Below are 26,895 nucleotides of genomic sequence, written 5' to 3'. Positions count from 1 at the left end.
TTTTATTATATTTGTAATTTTTTTAAGAAAGTTGCTTACACTTCATTATTAACCCCAAGCGCTAACCATTGCAATTCCCAACCAAAAACATGCATGAGGCCCATTCTTGTGAAGGTATCCTCTAATGGGCCTACTCACAATGTTAAAGAATAGATGATAAGCCCATAAATGAGGCCCATATAAAGTATCAGATCATGAATTTTTCATTGAGCGACACGAGGCACGTCACTGTTTCGACGGTGTCAATCGGTTCGCAATATCACGGTTCGGTTGAGTCGACCCGTCATCTCTGTCTTCGATTCAGAACGCCGTGAAAGACAGTGAAAATCATGGATATGGGCAATTTTGGAGGAGTGATTTGGTGCTTCGAGCATTTGAATCTCTCTTGAATTAATCAGTTTTCATGGAGTTTTAAGTTTCGATTTGAACATTTTCATGAACTTAACATTCTCCTGTTCTTCATAATTCCGCCATGGAAGCTTCCCCTTCTCTTGCTGCCTCAAAAGGTCTGTAGACTGTAATCATTTTTCTTCTTTTCATAATGCATCTCTGTTCTTCTTCTTCACCAGGTTTCTTCCCTCCGATGATACAACTGATAAATATTCTCTCAAATTCTTGATGTAATTGAATATCTAGAAAACTAATTACGTTCAAGTTAGTAGAATAGAGGAGCTTCAATTCGCTCTCGATTGATGATTCTTGCATCACAGTTGCATTTATTCTTAATAATTTTCCTCGTAAAATTTAATCCTCAAGTCGATTGTTGATGTAATTAGGTAACTGTGTAGAGGATTTGTGTTCATGTGGTTTTTTGATATGGCTGTTCTGGTGATGGATATAATTTTTTTCTCACGGAAAATAGTATTGTTCATCAGTATTCTTAATAGTTAGTCAACTGAAATGTCTTGTTGTATTTTCATTTCAAGAATAAATTTATCTGCAGGATTGGTGTCTTTCGTGAAGGAAAAACCTGTACCAAGAGACTATAACTTTCTGTCATTCAATCCAGCCTATAAATGTCGATCACTGCACTATGGTCAGACTAAAGGTTTCTACAGGAAGAATAGGTGTGTGACGGTAAGTTCTCTTTCTTTCTCTCTTGCGGTCTCAATAATTGCTTTCGATTCTTTTTATATGAACTCTGAAATGTCACTGTTGAATCTTCCCTTTTCCAGGTCTTTTGCAGCCAAAAGAAAGAATTTTCTTTTGTAGAGGGCAGGTACGCTAACAAACTATATTTAGTGACCATATTTGTATTTCAACTGATTTCCATGATTTGAAAAGTGTGAGAAAAGAATAGGGCTTTGATAGGGACAACAGGGTCTTCCATATCTCTACGACGGTGTAATATTGTCTACTTTGGGCATAAGCCGCCTGCATGGTTTTACGTTTGCAAAAGGCCTCGTAACAATGAAGATATTGTTCTTCACTAATATATCCATGATCTTCTCCTTATCTAGCCAATGCGGGATTTGGGTTACATTCTCAACAATCCTCCCCTCGAACAACGGACCACTGAGTCGTCCCTCAAATAGTCATCTATCCATCGAACTCTTTATCCAACTAATTCCTTTTCACAAGAGCATACCACTTATCTGATAAAGCTCAACCACATATCACCCCACAACCATCTTTCGAAACTCATCATTTCTTTGTTTTGCACTTGAGGATTCTACTGACATCAAAATCAGGGCATAGCTCTAAGATTTAATTGTTAGGGACAATAATCCTCTACAATTGTATGATACATCCACTTTGGACACAAACCCTCGTGATTTTACTTTTGGTTTCACCAAAAAAAGCCTCATATCAATTGAGATATTGTCCCTCACTAGTATTTTGGTTGCATTTCCAACCAAACTTAATAAATATAGATTTATTAATTTATTTAGTATTTTAAATTTAGAATGCATGATATTTGGCAGTCTTAACCATTATTAAGTTTAGGACACTGCAAATTTTAATCGACTAACAGACCATGGACAGAAGATAAGTAGAAATTACTAATCAAATTGTTTGGTGGCATTCTTTTCACAATTCTCAAATATTGCACTAGTCGTAGATGGGGTTTTTTTAATTTTAATTTTAATTTTTATTATTTTTATTTTTTTTTAATGAGAATTTCACATGCTCCTTTTGGTCCTAAGAGGGGTCACGTTATGAAAAATGTGTTCTACACATGATTTAAAAGAATGGTTTTTGAATTTTAAACATAGTTATATATTTGTTTTTCTATCCATATTAATAACTAATAATTTTTCTATTTCCACTTTTCTTGTGTCTATTTTGACCTTCTTTCTATTGTCTCTCAAGTTGTATAGATGACATATATGATGATTTAGCAAGGCGTCTTCTTCCAATGGCAGCAGCAGCTTCAGATCCTGATCTTAAGTAAGTACACCTTCCAAGGCTGTAAAAAGAGGGGGTCGGGGCAGGAAAAAGTTAATTTTTTTACACACACCAAAAAAAAAAAAAAGCTTTACAACATTGTTGTCAACTAAGTCTCATTTATTATCCATCTTGTATTGTTAATTGTATTGCCCCATCAGAAACATTTAAATATTATTACTTAAGTCTAGGCCATTATTTTAATAGACAGAAAAATCTTCTCTTTAGAATTTCAATGATCATCTGTTAATGCCAAGCATAGTGCCTTTTCAGATTTTTGGGCTCTGTTCTTTTGGGGCTTGTTACCCTTGTATTCTTTCATTCTTTTCAATGAAAGTTTGGTATCTTCCAAAAAAAAAATTGAAAGAAAGGAAAGAAAAATGAAAAAACCCTTGAATCTCCAATAGGACATCTATTTTTTCATCTTCGCTATTCACTCATTTCTATTGCCCCTTGATCGCACCAGGGAGGGTGTCAAAGCCCTTTATTCTATGTAAAAACACATGTAATTCCATATTTCAGTCAAGAATTACTGATGCGCATTCGAGTATATATGAGCTTTGCAACTTTATATATGGAAGAGGTTGATCACCTTTAACTGAGATGTTTATAAAGCTCTTCATATTTAATCTACCTGTGAACTCAAACATGAATGACTCTGGAGGTATTGTCAGATAGAAAAAATGGCAACCAAACTGAAATGTTACATTGTATAAGGCTTAATCGAAAATGCATTATTATACTTGGAAATAATAAAAAATCATATTGTCCATTTATATTCGAGTGTGGTGAATAGAGCCAGCTTATTTTCTTATAAATTTCAGAATACCTGGCACTGGCAGCCTCTTTGTTTCCCCTCTTTCAATTTTCATTACTATATTTGATACCTATGTCAATCCGCCATAATATTCACATTTTTTTAACAAAATTTACCTGATCGTGCAGATATATTGTAGGTTTGGCTGGTCCTCCTGGTGCTGGCAAAACCACTATAGCATCTGAAGTGGTGCAACGTTTGAATAAGTTATGGCCCCAGAAAGCTTCTTCAATGGATTCTCAAGTAAAGCCTGCTGATGTTGCTGCAGTTCTCCCTATGGACGGTTTCCATCTTTATCGTTCTCAGCTTGATGCAATGGAGGTGAGCTCTATGTTGATTTTCCCGGAGTTCACCCTGCCTCTTTTGTTTGAACAATTTTCATATTATATGAAAACCATCAGATTGCTTTAAGCCTTTAACTTATAGGTTGATAGATTACAAGTGGAGATTTAATTGTTTTTTATCCAGCTCCATTTCCTTGAGATATGAAGTACGTGAAATAATTGCTAAGATTTTGTATTCTGCCGGTAGTCCATTCCAGCCATCTTTTACCACGTTCATTCAAAGCTTCCTATCTGTGAGTGTATCTTTTAATGTGCATGATCTGAGTAGGGATTCAGCTAACTAAAGCACCTATTTTCCGGTAAATCTTTCTATCATGTATGTTTTTTTACTTACTCCTAACTGTAAACGTTGTGTTCTCATGTCAATAGAATCCGGAAGAAGCACATGCAAGACGGGGAGGTGAGATCTTTAGTTAATTTTATTGTTGATTTTATTCCTTGCAAGCAGCAGGTGGGTTGATTTCTAATTGATGAATCAGCTCCTTGGACATTCAATCCTCAGCTGCTCCTTACATGCCTCAAGACACTAAAAAGTCAGGTAATTTAGTTACTGAGGAGTGAGGATGAAAGAATATTGTATATTGGTGCTGAAAATTGTGGAGTTGCGACCATAACGAACTTCTCTGTGTCAAAAAGATCTTTCTTTTGCTATCCCTATTTTCTTTCCTGTTTGAGCTTGCCGTACTTTAGCAAGATGTGCTTATCTTCAAGCGCTTTCTTAAAGTTCAATTTGAAATGATGGCTTTTCTAGGGATCTGTATATGCACCATCATTTGATCATGGTGTCGGTGATCCAGTTGAGGATGATATCTTCGTGAGCCTTCGGTAAGTGATTTTTTATTTACCTGGATACTAATGTTTTCGTCAATCGTTCACATAATTTGGCAGACTACAAACGTTTCCCTTGCTGATATTATTATAACCAATGGAAATTCTTTTGGATACACCTGTCTGGCTATCATACGTAGGAAAGCTATAAAATCCAATAAATGTAAAAGCCAGGAGATGGAAAGCTGATACCAGTCTCAACTAATCTGTTGAACTAGGTTGAAAGCTTGTATCAATTGGCTGTCTGAAGTTTAGAATTTCAAGATTTGATCTGTCTAATTTCTTCAAAGTAATGTGAAGGTTTTTCAAAAACATTCATGGGGTTTTCTGCTTTATTGCTTCGATCTTGGTTGGAAAATCAATCTATCTTTAATTTGGAGATTCAATTTTCCCCATGCGAACTGGTTCTGAAAACGGTTTTATTTCATTATATTACAAAGTATATTTATATACTTATATTCTTTTACTTTCAGGCACAAGGTTGTTATAGTAGAAGGAAATTATTTATTACTGGACGATGGAGTTTGGAAAGAGATCTCATCGATGTTCAATGAGAAATGGTAAGTATACATTACCTTAGGCTTCTATTCTTGTGTTCAATTGAGATGGTTCAATTTTTGCTACCACTTTGTCATTTGGTGATGAGATTTACTTTTTCTTGCTTGCTATGGTTTAATCATTGGTATATTTTAAAAGATTACGAGACAATTATTTTATGTTATTTTATTTTGTGTGTGTGTGTGTGTGTCTAGTTTAAGGTAAAGATGGAAATATAAACGGACAAGAAAGACACTTGGTTGTAAAATAATATTGTGGTTGTTTATTACACGTTTGTTAGTTGTTGATCCCTAAGACGGAACTTGGCTGGACGAGCACAGCACTGCATGAAATTGAACCCTCATTTTGTCCTACAATAATTAATTAAAGAATTCATTAAACCTATTGTGATAAAATATCCTCCAATCTAAGATGATAAGACCTACACAAAAATCTTAGACACATACGCCTATAGAGTGGTATTAAATTTAAGGCATGTCCCTTGTCACTAAAGGGCGGATGAAATAAAAGCTCCTCCTCAATCTCTATTGCGAACCAACAACCAGAGTATGAAATTTGAAACCATAATTCCAAAATTCTCAGGTAATTTAGTTTTATGGCTCACCTCTTTTACCATTTAGGTACAAGCTCCACATCTTTTACCAAACAATTTGTAGTTTTTTCTCTTTAGCTACACGTGTTTACATCTATGTGTGTGTATGTATTGTTGGGTCTCATCTAACTTGATTTCTCACATCATTAGACGTGTGAAAGAAAAATAAAAATTGGTTTTTCCTCTATAATTTATGGTATATTTAGTTTAACTTTTCAAGTGTTTAATTTTGAAAATATGTCATTTGGAAAAAGAATGATGTGTTTGACAATCACTCAAATTAGATTTTGAAACACTTTCAAAGTGTATTTTAAACAGAGTCTAAATAAAAATGACTTTTTTAAAAAACTTTTTTTCTCTAATCAATCCAACCACATTCTTGCCCAACTACAAAAATACATAAAACCTTGCCATAATTTTAAGCATTTTTAAACAGCCCCAAACTGAACACTAACATGCCTGAACCTGGTTATAAAACAATCAGCTCCAGTAGAAGAACTAGTACCTACGAAAATACCCGTCCCGCCACAAATTGAACCACAATTATGCACATCTTCACCAAAAAGAAAGAAGATATAAAACTCAATTATTGAAGGGTATTTTAATTTCACCCATTAAACAAGTTCCCGAGAGTTAATATTGACTCGGGATTGATTTTGTAGGCTTAAAACGATGGTGAAGGAATTTCAATTGTTGTTAATCTTATGGTATTGATTATCTTCTTTGCTTACTAGCTTGATATTTGTTGAGAATTCTACCTTAGAAAAATGAAGGGGTCTAATAATTTTATAAGATAAATGAGCTAATCTTCTCATGTTAGTTTTGAGATGGAATTCCATGTTATCTAATCTAATCAGAAAAGAAGATAATGCAACTTTTTGTTCTTTTTACACTGGAAGTCTCTTTTTCATTCTTGTTGATGATTATTCTAATGGTATTGATTGTCCAGGTTCGTAGAAATAGATATTGACAAATCGATGGAACGAGTTCTCAAAAGACATATTTCAACAGGTATGGTGTCCGGCCATTCCCTTTTATCCTTTTGAAAAAATAAAATGAAAAAACTGGGAGATGGTCTATGTTGATGGTTGGTAAACTTGCTCACCTTAAACCTTCTCAACCACATTTGTTGAAGAAATAAGTTTAAATTATAAAAAATACCTTTGAATAAAGGTTGGTTTCAATTATACCCACGAACTTTTAAAAGTTCTATTTTAACCCATGAAGTTTGAAATTTTTTTAATGTTTTTGCCGTTAAATTCATGGACGGAAAAGTTTGTGGTTTTTTATGTGTTGCTTAAGTAAACAAATCTAAACACATGCTGCGAAAAGTAAATTTGGGATTAAATTAGCGAAAAAATCATAAACAGAAGAATAGAAATTTGGCGACGAAGGATTGAAAATAATTGTTCGCATAGGTCGGTACAAACATTTTTGTGTATAAAATATGAATTTACTTGCACAATTGGGTTGTTTCAAAACAAATTTCAAAATTCAAGGGTTAAAGTGAAACTTTTAAAAGCTTAGGAGTATAGTTGAAACCAACTTCATGGTTCAGATATTGGTATTTTTTATAATTCAACTGAGAAATAACTATATTTGTAAATTAACATGTTATACTACTCATTCGTGCATGATCGAATCAATTATAGGAAAACCTCCCGACGTTGCCAAATGGCGTGTAAGTTCCTCCTCATTCTTAGCTTTGTTTTTCTTCTCTGTTTACAATTTGCTGTTTCTTGTTAGCATATCCCTGAACTAACATTCATACAAACAACAGATTGAGTACAATGACCGACCCAATGCCGAGCTCATAATGAAGTCTAAGAAGAATGCAGATTTAGTAATTAGGTCGGTCGATTTCTGAATGTAGAATTTAAATTGTTGGAGGTCTTTCCTTTCAAGCTCTGAGGTCATTCATAAGCAATTAAAATAAATTGGAAACCCTGAAAATCAGTGGTTTTGTTTAATAATAATGTGACGAACTTGTGATCAGCTTGTTGATTAAGCAGCTGTGGCTTGAAGATACTGAATTGTATAGTATATAGTATGATTGGGCTTAATTTGAAATCTTTTTTGAGGAGACTAATGGAGATGTTGCAAATATCAACGTGAGCATCAACTAACGCAAAACATATTTCTTCAAATGTTTGCATATCGTTGAGCTCAAAAGAGAGAAAAAGAAAAAGATATTGCAAATGTTTATTTTTTGATATGAATGTGATGCCATTATAAACTAAAGAAAATATCGAATAATCACTTGACAATGCTTTGATGAATTTGACAGAGTAGTGGTTACCAAACTGATTATTTTATCGGTTCGTTTATAATCGATTTTGATGATATAAAAATTAGGTTAGAGTATAAAACCAAATATTAATTTGGTTTCATGGAACTTATTTGAATGAATTATGAGGACTATGGTGTCGAATATGAACCCTCAATCCTCGTACATTCCCCGAGCTTTCAGCATTGTATTGCCATCCAATTCTCGACATTTCTGTTTTAACTACTTTGTTTGGTTGGAAATTCCATTTTCTTGAAGTTGTTTTTAGAATAATTCTTCACTTGAGAGAGATGCATTCTAAAATGTCTTATTTAATTTCATTCGTTAAGCAAGGATTGAAATAATTTGTCAATATATCTGATATTTTATAGTGCACATAAAACATAAAACATAGTATTCTAATTTCTGTTTATGATTAGTAATGAAATATCTACACATAGAGGGAGTAAAATACAAACAAAATGTTACAAGCATTTTAAGTACATATCACTTAAAAAATTATGGAATTATTTGGATTAACTTTTGCATAAGTTATATTTAATGCCTTAAGAAAGGCTAAGAAAAAGCCTGGGATATAGGGAAGTTTTTTCAAGTGTTGATAATTTTCTTAAAAGAAACAAAAATAAAACAAAGGAATAAAATAAGAATTTGAAATTTGAAAAGGACTACATTGTCGTGATGTTTACAGTTTGGATTTACTTGTATTAATAATTTGATATTTAAGACACTTGAGTTTCAGTTCATTGACAAATTTTCTGTGAGATATTTGGACTGAAATGCAAAATAATTATTAGATCGTCAACATTAGAACTAAACACCTGTCTAATGAATTACAAATTTTCCTCATAAAAAATCATTTAAAAGAATATTTAGTAAATAGGGAAAAAAATCCCCACAAGAAACCTAATTCACAAGGAATTCCCACATAATCTCCACAAAATTTGATGGAAATTTTTACCCCATTAAATTTAACTCGTCCAACTCTCTCGACCAGCTCAATGATAGTCATCTACAAATTAACTTCTCAAATTTTTTGAACGTGCACTGTACACGTAAAGACACTCGTGATAACATTCACAAATAGCGAAGCAATCACTAAAATCAAAATAAAAAATGCTTGAATACATCCCAAATTACACCTATCTTTGTGAATCACACTCAAGTACCCAATTTCAGGTTAACACATAGCAAACTTTTCTTTCTTAAAAGATATATTTTTTAGATTTTTTCCCCTCTGTGATTGAAAGGTAGGCATAGAAATGAATGCAGTCCACACTGCACCACCCAAGTATTGCTCAATTGGAAAAAAGATCAGATATGGCTAGAGAGTAAGGGACACAATACAATACATCAGAAACAGGTCTGACATATATTAGAAAAAGGTCTGAAACTAAGTTAATTTTACAGCTTAAACCACAGGGGTCGGCACCTCCGGTAGTTAACAAGGTTTCCGAAAACAAGTCGTTTCTGAAAGCATAATCTAGATCTCAAAGAAAATTAAGTTTCATAGTTAACAGTTTTACCATACAGAATTCTAAAAGAAACCACCCCAAATACGTATATTCAGTAGTCAGCACAACTTCAGAACTCCTAGACCAGCGGCAGATTACTCCCTTTATATATCCTGAAATATATTGAAGCTTCTAAGAGAATTCATTCAGTACGACGTCTCTTTTTAGCTAGATTCTCAAAAACCTGGTGTATATCTGCAGATGTAATAGGCTTCGACGAATCGAATGATTCCTGTAAAGAAGAACAAAACATATATACAACCGAACTAAATAGGAAAACAAACAAACATACAATGACACGTATTATTTGTTATAGACACGAAAATACCAGGAATGTATGAATCTCATTCTTCATATCTGCAATGCCATTTAGAATCTCAATTTTCTCCACATGGCCAAGGTTATCAAATAACTTTGACTCGGCACCCTCTTGTTGCAGTAATTTCTCTTCCCTCTTCTGTTTTGCCATTTTCTCATACTCAGCAATGGAGTCCTCTTCATCTAGCAGGAAACTAATATTCTTCAGCTTGTAATTATTGATGCATTTTTCACATCTGCACAAGGCACCCCTCCAATTCTTTAAAAGAAACATTGGCTTGTTTTCAACGATTATGGAAGCAGATGAAGAAGTTCCAAGCACACAACTATCAGTTTGATTGTTATCTTTAATTGATTCGCTAGAACTAGAATTGTGCTCAGGAAGTTCGCTAAGCATGCTGTCTTTTCCTGCAGATTTGTCAGTAGCTACTGTAAAATCCACATTGGCAGAATCGTGAGGATTAACATCATCATGCTTCACAGATGTACTAGCTGGAAGTGTGTGTTCTGGAGCATCATTTTTGTTGCTAGCATCCAAGGAGATATCAGACTGCCTTCCCACAGACCAAATAGACAAAGGATATTGACTCAGAAAAGAACAAACTGCTGAACATGCTGAGCATATGAAGTCCTCGTATAGGGGCTCCCCTTCTTCGTCTCTTGGAATCTGCAGAGCAAACAAGTACATGATATGATGCAAGTTCAATAACCATTAACAAGTGGTATGATAAAATATGCTGGAAGAAAGTTCCACCGTCATAGACAAAAGGCAAGGTAATTATGTTGTGAAGATAAAACTTTACTCACTTTACATTTAAGAGATTACTATTTGCAAACTTTGTTTAATTATCCAGGTTATTGCAAGATTCACTAAATCATGATGAGCAACAAATCATTGTATAACAATAAAAATGGAGAAATGAGAAATCTTGAAAACCCATGAAAGGCTTGTGTGATAACACACCTCATCTATGGTACTGAGACCAAGATGTTCCTCATGAAACCAATCCTCACACATACAGCACTGAATCATCTCCACCTGCTCTTCAACATCTGGATCAGGATAAGGGCGATTGCATATGCAGTATGATCCTTTAAAATTATGATTATACGAATTGTTGGAATTTTCTACATCTTTGTTTGAGAACAGCTTGCAGACAAAGTCTCCAAATTTTGAATTTCCACAGTCGCACCTGAAGTTCCTTTTGGTCCATAGTTCCACAATCTTGCCCAAGAGAACAATGATCATAATCAGATAGTGGGGATTAGAAAGCAAAGTACTTGGAGAGTTTAACATAATTGGAATGAAGAAAACAATCGAAAGAAATTACAATATTCATTTATGCAACTTAGAAATATCAACAATCAGTGAGTAAATGGTATGTTCATGAATCAATAACCTAGATTTACAACATGAACCACACACAACAAGCTGGATCTTCTCCAAATACTTGTCCAAAAAGGGTTCAGTTAAATATGGTGAAAAACTTCATCTTTTATATCCTTAGGATTATACAGCTCAAAAGCAATCCGAGCTGTATCCTGTGTCATAAATAAATCAGCACCATACATTGAACAAAGAAACTTAAATCGCTGCGTACTCTAAACAGAGTTCTTTCTCATAACATGTATACCTCATGTCCATCATGGCATGACAAGCTACAAGCTGTGCAAACTCCAGCATTTCCATCAGGGGTACAAGTTAGACATGAGAAAATGGCTTGTCTCTTCATATAACCCTTGCTGTAAGTACATTCCTTTCCTTCGTCACCTCCCAAAACTAAATCCGCTTCCTTGATTAATAAAATAATAATAATAATCAGATAGCGTCCACGCAAAAAGAAGATACAGAAACAAGAAAAGAAGACATTAGAGATGTATCATATTCTGTGTACCGTGTACAAAGCTAGAATGATTTTCGATAATTGCAAACTTTAGAACAGTAAAGATTACACGTGTTCTGACTTTCGAGTACGTAACTACATCCCCTACTAACACTACGGACACACACAAACCGAACGCTCCAATCGATTTAAAGAATTTTGATAAGTTTTGCGGCCATGAACGAACCATGAACCCTAATTATAGAAACCCCAGTACGTTACCAGGCCATTATATCGCTAGATTTCTGGAAAGCCAACCAATAATCAGACACCCTAATTCAAAGAGGGAAAGAGAGAGAGAGAGAGAATTACCAGCTCCTGTTCCTCAACTTCCTTCAGATACTCCTGAATAGAAATTGTCTGTTCAGTTTCATCATCGAAAACTTCAGCCATTACAAATCAAACCCTGTAGTAACTTCGAACAACACTCCACTTCTGATAGTCCAAACCCAGTTCTCAGAATCCAAATCTGAAGAACAAAAGACCAAAAAACAGAAGTTACACTAAAAACCCCTTTACGAAAATGCCCAAAAACAGCGGTGGATGATGCCCTAGAACAAAAGGGTGCGATCCCACCAAACTTGCAGAGAAGAAAAGTACCTCATATGGAGTTTTGAGAGACCTGAAGGCGATCAAATTGAAGCACAGAACAAAAAGAATCGATTGAGGGAGAGATTTTTTCTCCGAGGAGAGAGAGAGGGATAGTAATGGAAATGGGTTTGGAAGAGGAGGGACTCTTACGGCATTCTCCCGCCACAATTAGCAAAAATGGCATCTTTCGTAGCTAAAATCAAATATATACTTCGCTTCTGGTTCCCTCCACTTCCCAACTCTTTGGATTTTTTTATTTTTATTTTACTTTCTAAGTTTCAGCCCCAAAAAGGATAAGACATTTTCAAATTCTAGGGGTTTATAGAGTAAGACTAACTACTAAACTAACAAACCAAATAGAGATCCATCCTAGTTAGGTGTGCATGTATTATGGATTTGAAAGTGATGATTTTATTTTGGATAGCAATTTCATTTTTAGTTTCCTATTATTAAAAATTGTATTCAATTATTTTTTTTTTTTTTTTTTTTAACTTTGTAGTCTTCACGAAACTTTTTAAATCTTAACTAAAAAAAAAAAAAAAAAAAAAAAAAAAAAAAAAAAAACAAAAACAAAACAAAACAAAAACAAGTTGTTTAAAAGTTAAGCTCAAGTTTAGTTTATGAATATTTAAGTTTGAGGGTTGTGATTTTTTTGTCCCTAAATTTTCAAACGTGTCTATATGTCTCTAAGTTTTCGCTTTAATGATTAATTAATCCTTAAACTTTCATTTTTATGTCTAGATTTTTGACACATTTGAAATTTTTAAAATTAAATTGTTCTATTGGATATATGCATATTTGAATTTTATGCCTAATGTTACCCTGAATTTTCATTTTTGTTTTTATTAAATGTGTGAAATGTAAAAAATACCAAAATTCATGACTTAAATGTGTAGTTTAACCTTTTTAATTCCTTCCTTTTCTTTTCTTTTTCTTTCTCTTTTTTTTTTTTTTTTTAATACTTAGAGCTAGATAGAAAGAGATAAAAAAACCCTCGTTAAACTTAATTTTTAAAAGCAAAGAATAAAAAACTAAATAGTTGTTAAATGTACCTTAGATTTATAGAAACGTTAATGAGTTTGAACTATACTTTAGTTCTACACATAAATACTATGAGACAATGTAATAAAAATGAATCATTTATCATATTACAATGAATGAAGTAAATTTATAACATAATTTTAATTTGTGATTGTTTAACCCTTTTACTTTGTTTTATTCGTTTTATACATTTTAAATTAAAACTTCCAAAATATAATTGAAACTTTATATAAATATTAAAAACATTCACTTTCCCCATTCAATCGTGAATCAAAATGAAAAGGATGGAGACGAGAGCATCAAGCTACTTCAAGACTATAATAAAAAAGAAACAAACCTTCTGAAGAGCTAAAATACAACATTTTCTGTAGTAACAATAATATGAGATAAACTTCCTCTGACATTATCTCCTCTGACATAGGTTAATGCAACTTTAAATAGAAATTATTATTATACTTGAGAAATATAAGAAACAGTAATGTTACTTCTCATATCAAATATCAATTTAAAGTGAGCATATTTGAACCGATGTTTGGTATATGCTCCTTTCTTTGATGTTGGAGGTTCAAATCCCTATACCTCCAATAATCGAAATGAAAACAGTCAGAATGATTATGTATTGAATTGCCAAAAATGAGTAAAATTTCATGCCTGTTTCAGTTACACTTTCAAAATGGCATTTTTTCCCGGAAAATTTCATGCCTGAATTTTTTATACATATATAAAATTCCAAAACTGTTGGAACTCTTCAAGCGCACGGATTATATATTAAAACTCTCTCACAACCAGATGGAACTCAATTCATTTTAAAACCAACCACTAAGTTCCTCTACGAAGACTGCAGTATCTTCTTGTAATCTTGGAATGTGCCACGGAATGGATTTACTTTACCTTCTGATACTGCCCACAACTCCTCAACACTTCCCGATATCAGATGCTCATCATGACTAACCTGTAAACAGATATCGATCGATATAAAGTTAAAATAGAGATATGACCTTAAGGTCTCAATGTCGAGTTTTGTGGTTAGATAACTTAGATCGACTGAAATGAACCGATCATGGATAAGAAGGGCAAGGAAGGGGAAACGAACATACCATGAGAATGCCTCCTTGGAACAAAACAAGGCCTTGAATCAGAGCCTCCACCGCATCCAGATCCTACACATCATGACAACATTTAACAAAATAATGGTGGGGAAATTTTTTTTCTTACTAGATGTCACCTAGTATATTTTTTATGTATCAACAATCGCAAGTTACAAACTTTCATACAAACGAATAATCAGCATGCAAAAAGAAAAGAGAACGAGAAGTCACCAGATGATTGGATGGCTCGTCAAGTAATATTATGTGTGGCTTCTTGAATGTGATCTTCGCAAAAGCAACTCTGCTTTTCTGACCACCTACATGATTTGTTATGATACATGAATATTCCATGGCATCTAGATTGTAGAGTTACTAATTTTCCCCCAAGAAAATTGAACTTGCTCAAGTACCAAGAATAATTTTGGGTTTCTAAGCAATAGAAGCTTCGAGGCTAGAATGTACTACATCCAATTGTCAAGGAAAATACCAGATAGCGTGTACATAGGCTGAAGAGCAAGATTTCCGGTTACACCAAATGAACCTAAGTGAGCTCGAAGCTTCTGTTCTGGCACGCCCTGCAAGAAGATATGATGAATTAGTTAAATCACTTCCCTTGCAAACCAGATGAATTAAGTATTAAAAAGAAAACGTCCCAATATCTCTCCAGCATGGTCATTCAGTCTCCATACTAGTCCTTATATTATTATTTTTATTTATTTTTCTTTTAATGACCATGGATGACCATAGTATCTCAACTAATCTTGCAGACAACTATCAAATAATAGTTAATGTCATAATATAAACAATAAGATAATATCTGGAGTAGTTAGACACCATAATTTAAACCCTCATCCTCAAAGGTATTTGAGTGTAAGCATTTCTGTCAGGCCGTTGAAACATCAATCAATGATGATATAATCATTATTACTTACAAGCATTGTTCACATCCAGCAATGATGATATTTTCAAGAATGGTTTACATTGCAAACTAAATGAGTCGAATATCACCAAAAGCAAGGTTTCAGCTCCAGGAAAAGGGATGACTAGGAAATTTGCCAAGCAAATTTGTAGTATAGCTATTTCTCACAATGCTTAAACCATTATACATAGAGAATAGAGGGTGCTGGAGCATGACCAATTTTTTTTTTATAGAGAAAAGTATCAAGAAGGTCAAAGTCCATCAGGAAGCTAGAATCAATACTGAATATAGTACATCAAATTTACTAATTTGTAATCAAACCTTTTCATGATATAAATGTTACTTAAAATATTGTCTGTATAAAAAGAAAAACAACCAATAGAAAATAAGATAGACGTGAGAAATGAACTCACTGGGAAGCAACGCATCATGTACAGAAGTGGATTTGAAGACAAGTCTAACCCATCAACATGGTGCTGACTAAAGACAGCTATTCGAACCTGTAGACAATAAATTAGTCAACACATATCCATGAAATTTATAACATTTTCGAAACAAACTATATATATAATTTTCTCTGCATTTTTAACTTAATCCTCAAAACTCAAAAGTCATTACTGCAGATCCAAAAGCCAAAGAATGGAAAAGAGTGCAATGATACCGCAGCACTAATATAGATGGCTCTTGCACATCATTATTGATGACATGCAACCATCTTGAAAACATTATAAATAACTTTATCTTATAATTTTTATCGATATTTTTAGGAGTTTGTATTTTATTTGCTCTTTGTACATTAAAAAATGTCCAATTGATCCTTGTACTTATTATTTTGTGTTTAACAAGACTCCAAATTTAAGAATGTCCAATAAGTCATTGATATATTCAAAATTTTAATACATTTATTGATTTAATCAATATAAAATTGAATTTCATTTCTAATAAGACCCTAAACTTTTCGGTCTTAAATTTTTCGTTTTGTGCCTAATTTGTCCATGAATTTTAAAAAATGTTGGATAGGTCAAGAACCTATTTGACACAAAATTAAAAACTTAAGGATCTATTGGACACAAAATTGTGAGTTTAAGAACTCATTACACACTTTTAAAGTTCAGGACAACAATATTGAAAGTTCTAAAACGTATTAAACACTTTTTAAAGTTGCTGGACCGAATAGACACGAAGCTAAAAATCAGAGATTAAACTTGTAATTTAACCTATTTTTGTCGGAGGCACACAAAAGTGACAAGCACTCTATCACCTTAAGGGGAGAAGTGACAGAAAAATGACACCATTTGGGGTGCATTGAAAATAAATGAGTGCGTAAAGTAACTTATTTAAGAATAATTTAGGGTAAAAGAACAGCCCTGTAATGTCCAAACATTAATGACGAAAAAATGTATAAATGAATTATACCATAGTTCCATTACCATAAAAGTTGAAATATCAAAGCCCCATTCCGTTCTATTAAAATTTTAAATGATTAAATTAGCACTCGAGGCCAAGAAAGTTTTCAAAAATTTGAAAATGGAAGTATAAACACACAAGAAAACAGAACGCATATGCGTGCATCTGTGCACACACACAAAAAACATCTGAGTTGTAAGGCTATCTTATCTAGACAAGTTGGAGACTTATGCATTATCAGTATATAGATGCTTCTTCCGCTAGAAGAATACTCGAGTATGAAATTGAGTAAACATCAATAAAAGAGTAGAATCTTATCTAAAGTCTCCAATAAAAATCAAAGGGCAGGGTGGTATTTAAATATGACATAGAAGCATCAAAGTTAATTATTTCACTTAAAAGCATCAACATTTACTCTTTTCAATAGCAGCCACCACTGAAACCCAAGGAAAAAGTACCTTAGCTGAACGAAAAACCGTTCCAGAGGTAGGTTGAAGTTCCCCTGCAATTAATTTGAGTATGGTAGATTTACCAATGCCATTTGGACCAACCACTGCAGAAGAATTTGGAAAACTAATGAGAAGTTTGGTGCAGCTATGATATAGAACATATCAAATGCTAGAATTTAAAATAACAGGGGCATATAAATAATAGGAACATGAAAGCAAAGACACAGAAGCAGAATTTCAACAGCTTTAAATACTGAACAACCCAAAAGTCCTAGACATGTGAAACAATCTAAAATTCAGATTCCCTTACTTGCTATTCGACTATCAAGATCAATCCCAAAATTCAGATTCTTAAACAATATGGGTCCACCTGGATAGCCAAATGATGCATCACTGCAGTCACGAAGAAGAGACATTAAAAGGATTTTAAAAAATATTTACTTATATGCAACAATTTTCTAAGCAAGGATAATTACACCATCTCATATCTCATTAAGCTGCATAAGATCACACAAGCGTTCGAACATTTTGTCATTGCATGTAATTTTAATGTCTCATATGCAGAAATTCTCAAAACAAACATAGTTATACCAGCACTCCCGAGCATCCTCATTAAATTTCTTGCAAAACAAACATAATTGACCAAGGATGTCAAATTTCAAAGGTCACGAGCATCCGGGCCCCGGACAACTAGAAATGTTGGGTACCCTAATATCTAATACCCAACACCCGGCCTGTTATTGATTCCTCTTCTATAATTTTCTAATCTTCTAAGATGCATGAGGGGAAATAACCATACACAGGTTCAAGAATTCAATCACATTTCTAGGATTGGGTATTAGATTGACTCCAGTAGCAGATACAATCAGAATTTTGAAAATTTTCAAGTTCAACCACCAACAGTACCTAACTGTTTATATTTTTAGCATTCAAGTGCGGGACTTCATTTTCCATTTAATTAAATGGAACTTCCACAGACTAACATGTTCCTCTGCAGGACTCCTATAGAGTATAGTAAAGATTTTTCTCCAGTAAGACACCAAGTTTCATTGAGAAAAAAGAAAGAATCTATAAGGGCATAAAGCAAACATAGCCCACAAAGAGAGGAGTCTACCCATTAACCACAGAAAATGTCTCTAACCGAAGAGAATCAAATCAAGCTCATAACTACAAAAAGGCCGGATAACAGAAGCTCATAAGGACATTTTAAACCTAGCAATCTCTTAGACCACCTCCACGATCTCTCAACCCCACCTAAAAATTCTACTATTTTTCTCTAGCCAAACTTCTGAGAACATAGTAGAGAAACACGACTGCCACAAAGTTCTGTGATCTCCAAAGAAGGGATTAAGGAGCGCCTCCTCATCAGTACATCGCAACCCTTGCCTCAGGAGTCAAGCCAATCATAACCCAAACAAAATCATGCATTTCCTCCACGAAGCATGAGCAAATTGGCATCCCCACAACAAGTGATCGATAACCCTCCTCATGCCTCCTAAAAAAAAACCATTGTGGGCCTAACAGTAAAGGAGACCTTGGAGATTTTCTGTAAATACAGTTCAAGGAATTAATTCTACCAAGTAAAACCTGCCCCAAGAATTTGGTTTTGTTAGGAATTTTACTCTTCCAAAGAGGGAAAAAAGTAGGTGCATCCAAATGGAGTCGGTAACACAACTAGGAGTCCAAACCTTAACACTTCTTCTCCCCAAACTAAGCTGATCGTTATGGAGGACATAATGCTAGGCAAGGACAACACATTCGAGGTCTCTCTCTCAAAAGGATCCCAACGGAAGGCCAAAAAGCACATAAATGGGATCTGAAGAAGGAGTAACTGAATGAAATATCTTATCAAAAATGTGATAGAGACAAGAAAATAAAGCACACAAGGAAGATTCCCCAACCCACCAGTCCTCTCAGAAACCTGTGAGCTTTCTCCAGCAAAATATTTCAAAACTAATATCAATAATAATAAATATAAAAAGGGAAAAATACCTTTTTGGTCCCTAGGTTTTGGGTCTAATTTCTATTTAGTCCCAAGGTTTCAAAATGTTACACATTTAGTCCTTAAGTTTTGAGTTTGGTTTCAATTTAGTCCCTAAGTTTCAAAATGCTACAATTTTACCTTTGACATTTGAGTTTTGCTTCAATTTGGTCCCTGTGTTTCAAGATTTACACTTTTAACCTCGACTTTTTCACTAAATACCCACTTTCCGTCTTTAGAGTTAATTTATGTTAATAAATTTAAAACTGTCAAAAGAATTATAATTAAGTTTCACTACTTTTATCACTTATAAAATTAAATTTAAAATTTCACTTCATGATTATTTTTAATTAATTAATAGAAATCGATGTCAATTATTGAGAGTGAGTATTTAATGAAAAATTAAGATTAAAAATGTAAAATCTTGAAAACCAGTGACCAAATTGAAACAAAACTCAAATCTCAAGGGTAAAATTGTAGAATTTTGAAACTAAGGGACTAAATTGAAACAAAACCCCAAAACCTAAGGACTAAATGTGTACATTTTAAAACCTAAGGATGAAATAGAAACTAGAGATAAAACCTAGAGACCAAAAAGGTATTATTCCCTAAAAAAAAAGGGCAACTAGAAGAAATTCCAATCATAGATTACTCGAAGAAAATGGAAATGGAAGAGCGAGAGAGAGAGGGTCTACTTGCCTAAGGCCTCTAGATAGCAAAATCTTACCTCCCAATCTCCTTGTAACTAATATAGATAAATTAACTGACCTATATAGTTCCATATCCAAGATCACTATTTCCACCCAAAGCCTTTCAGGCTTTCTCAAAATCAACTTTAAATATAATCCTTCCTCCTTCTGAGAGTGAAGATGTAGCCAACACATAAGAGTCATCTAGAAATATAATCAAAAGTAATAGTGTAATGCTTTCGATTGGTACATTGAACAAGAATAATAAATGGATGCAGTTTAACAGTGCCATAACTTGACAAATTAATGTCAAAGGTCAACAATAGGCAGCATAAACTATCTGACCTGAAACTTATTATAGGAGGGCCTGGCCTGTCATCTGGAGTTGGGAACTCAAATTTGTAGCTGGAGTTCAGAAAGTCGGTTACTTACATTACGGCCATCGTTAAAAAGAGAGAAAAAAATTCATTGCTCTAGTAAGTTGATCGCTAATTGAAATTAATACGTACTCTGGATCATTTATAACTTCATCCACATGACCAATTCGCTCTAAAGCCTGAGAGAGATTAGAGTCAGAAACTATTAAAGCACGAGATGTTGTTAACTTCAATATACCATAAGAATTCCTCGGAATTTTAAAATGATAAAGTTTATTGGTAAATCAATGCATAACAGTCCACCTTCGGAGGTCATGAACCTAAAAAGTAATAAACGAAGTAGTGATGATCTCACATTAAACCCTTCAAATTCAAAGGTAGAGTACCTTGATCCTTGATTGAACAAGAGATGCCCTCTTTGCATTGTATCTGAACTTATCGATAAACGACTGCAGTGTAAAATATACATTCAGGAATTACAAAGGTTAATATCATTCTTCAAACAATCGGCAGAGCAGACATCTCACGAGTCATAAATGAGAAAAAGAAAAAAGAAGTATATTTTAGTAGGTGGTCAAACAGAGTAAATAAGGTCAAGAAAAGTTCATAATTCAACACATTCATTTCCGGGTACCATGCACAAATCTTTGAACACAATGTTAAGACAAGCCGACAAAGTGAAGAATCGATTGAAAAAGGAAGAACATTAGCTGAAAGAACCAAGTAAATGAATCAGTTTAGCACAAAATTCATTCAATTCAAGCAGGCCTCTATTTAATAATGGAAGAAGATAGCCGCTATCACATCCTTCTTTAAAAAAAATGAAAAAGTCTAAATAATAAACGAACAAACAAACAAAAAAAGCCAGATCAAGAAATTCGTATGAAAAGATGAAGTGGTGAGCAAAAGCAATGAACAAAAACTGGGTCCACAGAGATGGAAAACACTATCAGGCAAAGCAAATCTCATCTTATGACGACTGGTGTCTGGCATAATAAGATCCAAATTTCTATATTCCCCTATAACATTCTCTGAATCATTGTTTATTTTAAATATTAATTTTTTAAATACACACACACATATATATCTAGGTTAGAACTCAACCACCGGAAGTTTTTATGTGGTTAACCTCAATAGCCTTTTACCTTTTAAGATTTTATTGATATAAAGTAACAGCAAACTAAGAAACTACCTTTAGAGTTTAAAAAAAATGTATTATTGAATTAGAATTCACGAAGAGGAGTGGAGAGGGATACTAATGATGTTGGGTCCTTAATTAGGTTATATGTTTCTCTTGGGGTACCAATGATGAATTTCTCCTGTAATTGTTCGTTAGGACTTAATTTGCTTGATTAGAGCCCCTTCCTTTAGGGTGCTCCCTTTTATAGGTTTAGTTTCTTTTTATGCCTGTGCATCCTTTATTTTTCTCAATAGAAGTTGTTTTTCATCAATTGTTACACACAGAGAGAAAGAAGCATGCTTGCACACGGAAGTTTGTTCAAAGCAGCATTATGTGGTAAATTAGAAATAAGCAGACTTTTAACGACATAAGCTATCCATATAGCCATGCAGTTAGAAACCATCGCAATTGTAGAAAATTAAAAAATATCAAGAGATAGAAGAGAGTCAATCGAGCTGTCATGTCTATGGGACCTGCATATGCGATCGTGTCCGTTCGTTTGCCTCAAATGCTTTCTGTTGGTTCTTAAGTTGCTCTTCTCTTGTTCTCTCAAATGTATCATAGTTACCTTTATAGGTCGTTAATTTTTGCCCTTGAAGATGAAGGATGTCTGTGACTACCTAAAAAAGAAAAAATATATAAAAAATAAGGTTGGTTGGTTGGTTATCTGAAAGCAAGTAATATTGAAAACCAAAAGTAGTGTTTTAAGATGTAAAGCAAGAAATAAGGTAAAGGAACAACTTTACCGTGTTCAAAAATTCTCTAGCATGAGAAACAACTATGAATGTTTTAGGCCATTTCACAAGGTAGGATTCCAACCAAAGAACAGCATGAAGATCAAGATGGTTCTGTGCAAGGAAAAGATGACAAAATAATTGAAACATTGAAAAAAGGTTCGGAGGGGTTGCTTCCACATTGAAAATTAAGATGCACCACATACTGTGGGTTCATCAAGTAGCAACAAATCCGGCTCTATGAACAATGCACGTGCAAGAGCAATACGCATTCTCCAACCTCCGGAAAACGTTTTGGTTGCTTTCCGCTGCATTTCTGGGGAGAAACTCAGGCCCTTAAAAGGATTCAAAAGATGCATCAGTTAAGACAAATATGCAAATTTACACGCACAGTGTATCACTGTACAAGGAAGCAAGTAAGTCAAAGACAGGAAGCCCTAAATATATAATTAGAACATACAAGACAATAAAAAGAAAAAGAAAAAAGGAGAGAGAGAGAAGAAAAGAAGAAGAAGATACAAAGGTGATTTACAGCAAACCTTTCCACCAAGAATTAATTGCATAAAATAGCCCAGACGCCAAGCTTAGAACAACTACTACAGCTAGAAATAGTTGAAAAAGGGCTATGGTTACATAACAAGTTGAAGAAGCACGGAACCTAGCATGAGGAAAGAAATGACCCAATCTCTACAACTATCATCGAACATTCTTCGTTTTATTTCAATCAAATCAACAAAAGAGTAGCCTTAATCACGTTGGTACAGAAAATCTTTTCTTGAATTTATTAACAGGTGCACAGGAGCTGATCTATGCACTCAACCAAGGTGGGGGAATGGTCCAATTGATGAGAAGTTCCTTGAGGGACGCATAAAGGCAAATGTCTTGCACTCACCGCAAGAATGGAAGCAGCACGTGCCTCTGCAGAGTAGGCATCAATAAACTCAAGTCTTTTGTATATCTCTTCAAGTCTTTGAGCAATCCCATCTTTGTCAATAGCTGCATTGCTTTTTCCATCATCAAACTCCACCTCTCTCTTCAAAAAATTAGAATTTAATTACATCAATCCATTGAAAGAAAATGGAGGGAACCATAAAAGCAAAACCCAACACTCAAAAGAGATATTTATTAACCTGTAGGGCTAGAAGACGAGCTTCCTCTCCCAAAAGTTGGGTTCTTTCAATATCTGAATTTAAAACACATTGCAATGCTGAAGTATCATCACCAACAACTTCCTGCTCTACATGTAATATCTGGCAATTCTTAGGAATACCATCAATGGCATGCATAGCCATATACCTAAGAAAAGTCGTTTTCCCTGTACCATTTCTGCCTATAAGACCTGCACTCAGAGACCGTGGATTCTAGTACATTAATATCCTCCAAGATAGTTACTAATTACAAATGATTTGAGTGAGTGTGTATGTGCAAATAATGCTTGCATTTAAATTACTGGTGAATTTGTAGGTTTTCAACTTTCTTGGTCAGATAACATTTTTCTCTTTTCTAATGATGCTCCCCCTCTCGCCTCTTCTCCCCACCCTCAACACTGGCATCTACCTCATCCTCAACTGAAATCTCACCACATGCCTCCCTCCCAGTTCTCCATGCCACCAACACTTGATCGTCCCCTCCCTTCAATGGCATGAACTACAACCATTAGTATGTTTTTTTTCTGAAAATGGAAACAACCATTAATCTGCTATGTTGAAAAGAAATCCTTTTACCATTGAAAGAGGTAGTAGAGCTAGGATAACCAAAACCATTAAATAAAACTCTTTCTGCTTTCACATATGTTGGAGCTTGCTTGCTTGACAGCTACAGTATCATTCCTCCCCTCAACGACAAAATTTTTAAATAATCTAAAAGTGAAGCTTACATTTACATCTTTCGAGTAGACAAAATATCATCAGAAGTGGCTTAATACCAATACCCCAAAACCAAATGCCAATCAGGGTAAGAAATGATTTCCTTTAAGGAAAACCTCCTTTCCCAATATCTTAATCCTCCCCCAAACAAAGCCTCCTTTCTAGATAATGAAGATCCTACTAAGAAAAACAGGTTGGTGAGTAGCATTAATCTATAAAGCATCTCTTCATTGTTGAAGTTATGGACTTATGCATCATTCCAACCCACTAAAAGGGCAAACGTAGGAACCACAAAGTGATCAAACTATCTTATACCACAAAAAAAAAAAAAAAAAAAAAAAAAAAAAGTGATCAACCTAAGGCATCAGAGAGAGCCAATCAACTTGCAACCCACCATCATCTATGAGAAATCTGATTGCAGCAAAGATGGTAAGGGTGACAAGGCCTTTAGTGGTGTAACATCATGGGTGTTAATGGGCTTAAGATCCTGTCTTATTCAAAGGGCCTGTTCTTTAGTGTGTGTGTGCAAAAAACCTGAGAAATGAAACCAAACCACATCGAAGCAACTAGTATGTCCAGCTTTTTAAAATTCTCAGTTCTCCCTGTCCTTGTTTTCTAAAAAATCTGAAATTTTTGTTTTCATTTTGGTTTTGTTTTTCACGTGTTTATTTAACAGCAGTTGAGATGCAGAAATTTCTTTCAAGTAACTTTTCTACCTTTTGGCGTTACATATATATCCAACCAAACAGAGTGGAAAAACTAAACTCACCATAATGCCTTCCAAATGATAGTGTGACTGTACCATCCACAATGAGATCACGACCACCAACAGAAATATTGAAATTCTCCATATGAATATCTTTGACTGCAGGTCCAGAGCCACTGTTGTGATTAACACATACTACAGGCATTCCTGCCCTGGCTGCTTCCATTTCAGCTAAATGCATTTGGTATTGCGCCTGATGAAAGAAAGAAAGCATTGGAAGCTAGTTAAGGAATCAATCTATTCGACCATTTAGAAAATCCAGTCCAAGTGAAAAGGTTCTACACCCTTTTGTTTTTATTTTTATTATTTTCTCATCTGGCAGTATAATGAATAAATCAATCTGTGTTGCCCATGGCTAGCAAATATTTCAGAGTAGTAATGACATAATATTCTTTAAAAAGTAGCAATAACATATTTGAAAAGGTAACCATAAAACATCAGTAATTCTTCACCTCTCTTTGACGTTCCTCCTTCCTCTTTCTCCTCTCTAGTTTTAATCGGTCACGCTCAGTCAGTACAGGACCATCAGTAACTTCAGGCTTCTTCTTTGGAACCTCCTCTTCATCCATTCCTTCATTCATTCTCATGGGTGTTACAAGACTGCGCACGGTTGGTTTAGTCTTGACCAGTCCATGCTTCCCAAACTTTTCTGAGATTTTACTACAAACCTGCATAATTCCCAGGTGTCAGATCAATATATATTTTCAAAGATACAAACGTTTCAAGTTACCAACATGATAACCATCGAAGTAACCATTATTTGGTGGAAATTATTATCTCAAGGCAGATAGCTATATTGAATTCTTAATTAACCTTTATAGATGAAGTGTTTCCTTCAACCACATAATCCAAAATGCATTAGAATTTTGAACATATTTATCTCACTTTTCCTTCGTTCTATGGACAAGGTAATTGCTTGATCAAACAAACCACTGCTCAACTAACCGTGCGGCACTCGGCAAAGTCGGAAACGCAGCCGGCACCAACAAGGAGCTCACCAAGAGCGTCAAAAGCTCCTTCGCCATCCTCGCCGAACTCGAAATCCTCATCCGCTAGAACATTGACGATGTAGTCGATGATGGGCTGATCCACGTCCTGTGTTCTGTGTCCAAGGACCTCGTGCACCACTGAGCTCGCCACCTCCGCCATCTCGAGAACCCAAAATTGAGTGGGGCTCTTGAGCAGATGAAGATTGGCTGCTGAATCTAGTGCTTTGCCGCTATTTGCCCTCCTTCGGCAGGAGACTCGTCGGCCTTCAAACTCCAGCAGCTGTTCGATTTATGAACGCGAGAAGCCACCCACCAAGACGGCTATGGATATTGGAGTTTCCCTTCAACCTTAAAAATTCACAAAAGGGCCAAAACCAAAAACTCTTCCTAAAAACTCTTTTCTATAGCTGACATTTTACTCCAGCGAAATTCCAAAATTACTCCAATTTAAAAAAGCCTTTAGATCAAAGTCTTCCATATTCTTTCAATAATTAAATGTGTATTCACCAATATTCTACCAAAGTATTTATTTCCTGTTAATATTCTACCAATAGCATTAAATAACAATACATTAGTATGAACAGAATAGAAGGTACTCTTAGTATTCACTTTCTATTGAACTCCCCACGAAATTCTCCCATTGTTCTTTCAGAGTGTTCTCTCAAAGTTTTAGTCTAACATCTTTGTTGATTGCTTTCATCGTCAGATTCAGAAAGGAGAGAATGTAAGTGATATTCTACAATATTTCTTTTCCCAAATCGCTTTCATAATAAGTATTGTTTAACATTAAATGAACAATCATATAGTAATATATACACAATCATTCATTACAATATAAACGGTCGGTCATAAATTACTAGACGATCGTATACTAAGTTATAAACGATCTTGTAATAATTTATAAACGATCGTGTAGTACTGTATTTAAATCCTTTTAAGAAATAAAATTTCTGAAAGATCGTCTATACAGTACTACACGAAAGTTTATTACTACATGATTGTTTATAACTTAGTATATGATCGATTATAACTTAGTATACGATTGTGTATATATATATATATAAACGGTGGTCATAAATTACAATATTTGCTTAAGATTTGCTTATCCTATTGTAGATCGATGACACTACTTCACATCTTTGTACAATTTGGTGGGGATTAGGATGAGTCCGGGAGGAATTATGTTGGAGGTCATATGAAAGATCTGAAAGTCATAAATGATATAACAGTAAGTGAATTAATGAGTATGATGCACCAACAACTAAATATCGATCTAAATATGTTTGATATACA

At 34.3% G+C, this 26,895-nt stretch overlaps 3 protein-coding genes across 3 annotated transcripts; 1 reads left to right on the top strand and 2 right to left on the bottom strand.

Annotated features, from left to right (window-relative positions):
* The first annotated feature begins 208 nt into the window (after positions 1–208).
* On the top strand, positions 209–7,616 carry LOC120067314 (P-loop containing nucleoside triphosphate hydrolases superfamily protein). Its single transcript, XM_039018873.2, has 12 exons — positions 209–506; positions 944–1,077; positions 1,176–1,219; positions 2,314–2,391; positions 3,334–3,526; positions 3,919–3,949; positions 4,029–4,087; positions 4,301–4,374; positions 4,851–4,937; positions 6,477–6,538; positions 7,180–7,208; positions 7,308–7,616. The coding sequence occupies exons 1-12, from the start codon at positions 473–475 to the stop codon at positions 7,392–7,394; spliced, it is 912 nt and encodes a 303-aa protein (XP_038874801.1). The 5' UTR covers positions 209–472; the 3' UTR covers positions 7,395–7,616.
* A 1,544-nt stretch (positions 7,617–9,160) lies between these two features.
* LOC120068525 (PHD finger protein-like protein) lies at positions 9,161–12,483 on the bottom strand. The gene is made up of 6 exons (XM_039020329.2): positions 12,127–12,483; positions 11,839–11,995; positions 11,278–11,436; positions 10,608–10,868; positions 9,654–10,310; positions 9,161–9,557 (listed from the first exon to the last, which is right to left on the bottom strand). The coding sequence occupies exons 2-6, from the start codon at positions 11,917–11,919 to the stop codon at positions 9,468–9,470; spliced, it is 1,248 nt and encodes a 415-aa protein (XP_038876257.1). The 5' UTR covers positions 11,920–11,995; positions 12,127–12,483; the 3' UTR covers positions 9,161–9,467.
* Positions 12,484–13,752: 1,269 nt separating this feature from the next.
* ABCF3 (general control non-repressible 3) lies at positions 13,753–26,027 on the bottom strand. Its single transcript, XM_039051164.2, has 18 exons — positions 25,559–26,027; positions 25,066–25,281; positions 24,617–24,806; positions 23,113–23,321; positions 22,875–23,015; positions 22,189–22,317; positions 21,995–22,096; positions 21,722–21,868; positions 20,455–20,517; positions 20,201–20,247; positions 20,037–20,096; positions 17,332–17,414; positions 17,031–17,125; positions 15,579–15,665; positions 14,734–14,821; positions 14,478–14,563; positions 14,256–14,318; positions 13,753–14,110 (listed from the first exon to the last, which is right to left on the bottom strand). The coding sequence occupies exons 1-18, from the start codon at positions 25,760–25,762 to the stop codon at positions 13,988–13,990; spliced, it is 2,133 nt and encodes a 710-aa protein (XP_038907092.1). The 5' UTR covers positions 25,763–26,027; the 3' UTR covers positions 13,753–13,987.
* Positions 26,028–26,895: the final 868 nt, after the last annotated feature.

The sequence above is a fragment of the Benincasa hispida genome, chromosome 12 (assembly GCF_027475165.1).
Source record: "Benincasa hispida cultivar pf3 chromosome 12, pf3_genome.v1.1, whole genome shotgun sequence".
Taxonomy (NCBI): Eukaryota; Viridiplantae; Streptophyta; class Magnoliopsida; order Cucurbitales; family Cucurbitaceae; genus Benincasa; species Benincasa hispida.
The sequence above is the reverse complement of the archived record's forward strand: the minus strand, read 5'-3'. Positions and strand labels throughout refer to the sequence as shown.

Bases quoted from the DNA above. Each gene is read 5' to 3' on its own strand.
- LOC120067314 (XM_039018873.2), top strand. From the start codon at position 473: ATGGAAGCTTCCCCTTCTCTTGCTGCCTCAAAAG. The intron at 507-943 runs GTCTGTAGACTG...ATTTATCTGCAG, and splicing joins TTCTCTTGCTGCCTCAAAAG to GATTGGTGTCTTTCGTGAAG. The intron at 3,527-3,918 runs GTGAGCTCTATG...TCATGTCAATAG, and splicing joins CTCAGCTTGATGCAATGGAG to AATCCGGAAGAAGCACATGC.
- LOC120068525 (XM_039020329.2), bottom strand. From the start codon at position 11,919: ATGGCTGAAGTTTTCGATGATGAAACTGAACAGACAATTTCTATTCAG. The intron at 11,437-11,838 runs GTAATTCTCTCT...TTATTAATCAAG, and splicing joins AAGTTGAGGAACAGGAGCTG to GAAGCGGATTTAGTTTTGGG. The intron at 10,311-10,607 runs GTGTGTTATCAC...TTTGCTCTGCAG, and splicing joins GTCTCAGTACCATAGATGAG to ATTCCAAGAGACGAAGAAGG.
- ABCF3 (XM_039051164.2), bottom strand. From the start codon at position 25,762: ATGGCGGAGGTGGCGAGCTCAGTGGTGCACGAGGTCCTTGGACACAGA. The intron at 24,807-25,065 runs GTGAAGAATTAC...TTCTTTCATCAG, and splicing joins AGGAGGAACGTCAAAGAGAG to GCGCAATACCAAATGCATTT. The intron at 20,097-20,200 runs GTACGTATTAAT...TCTGAACTCCAG, and splicing joins GAAGTTATAAATGATCCAGA to CTACAAATTTGAGTTCCCAA.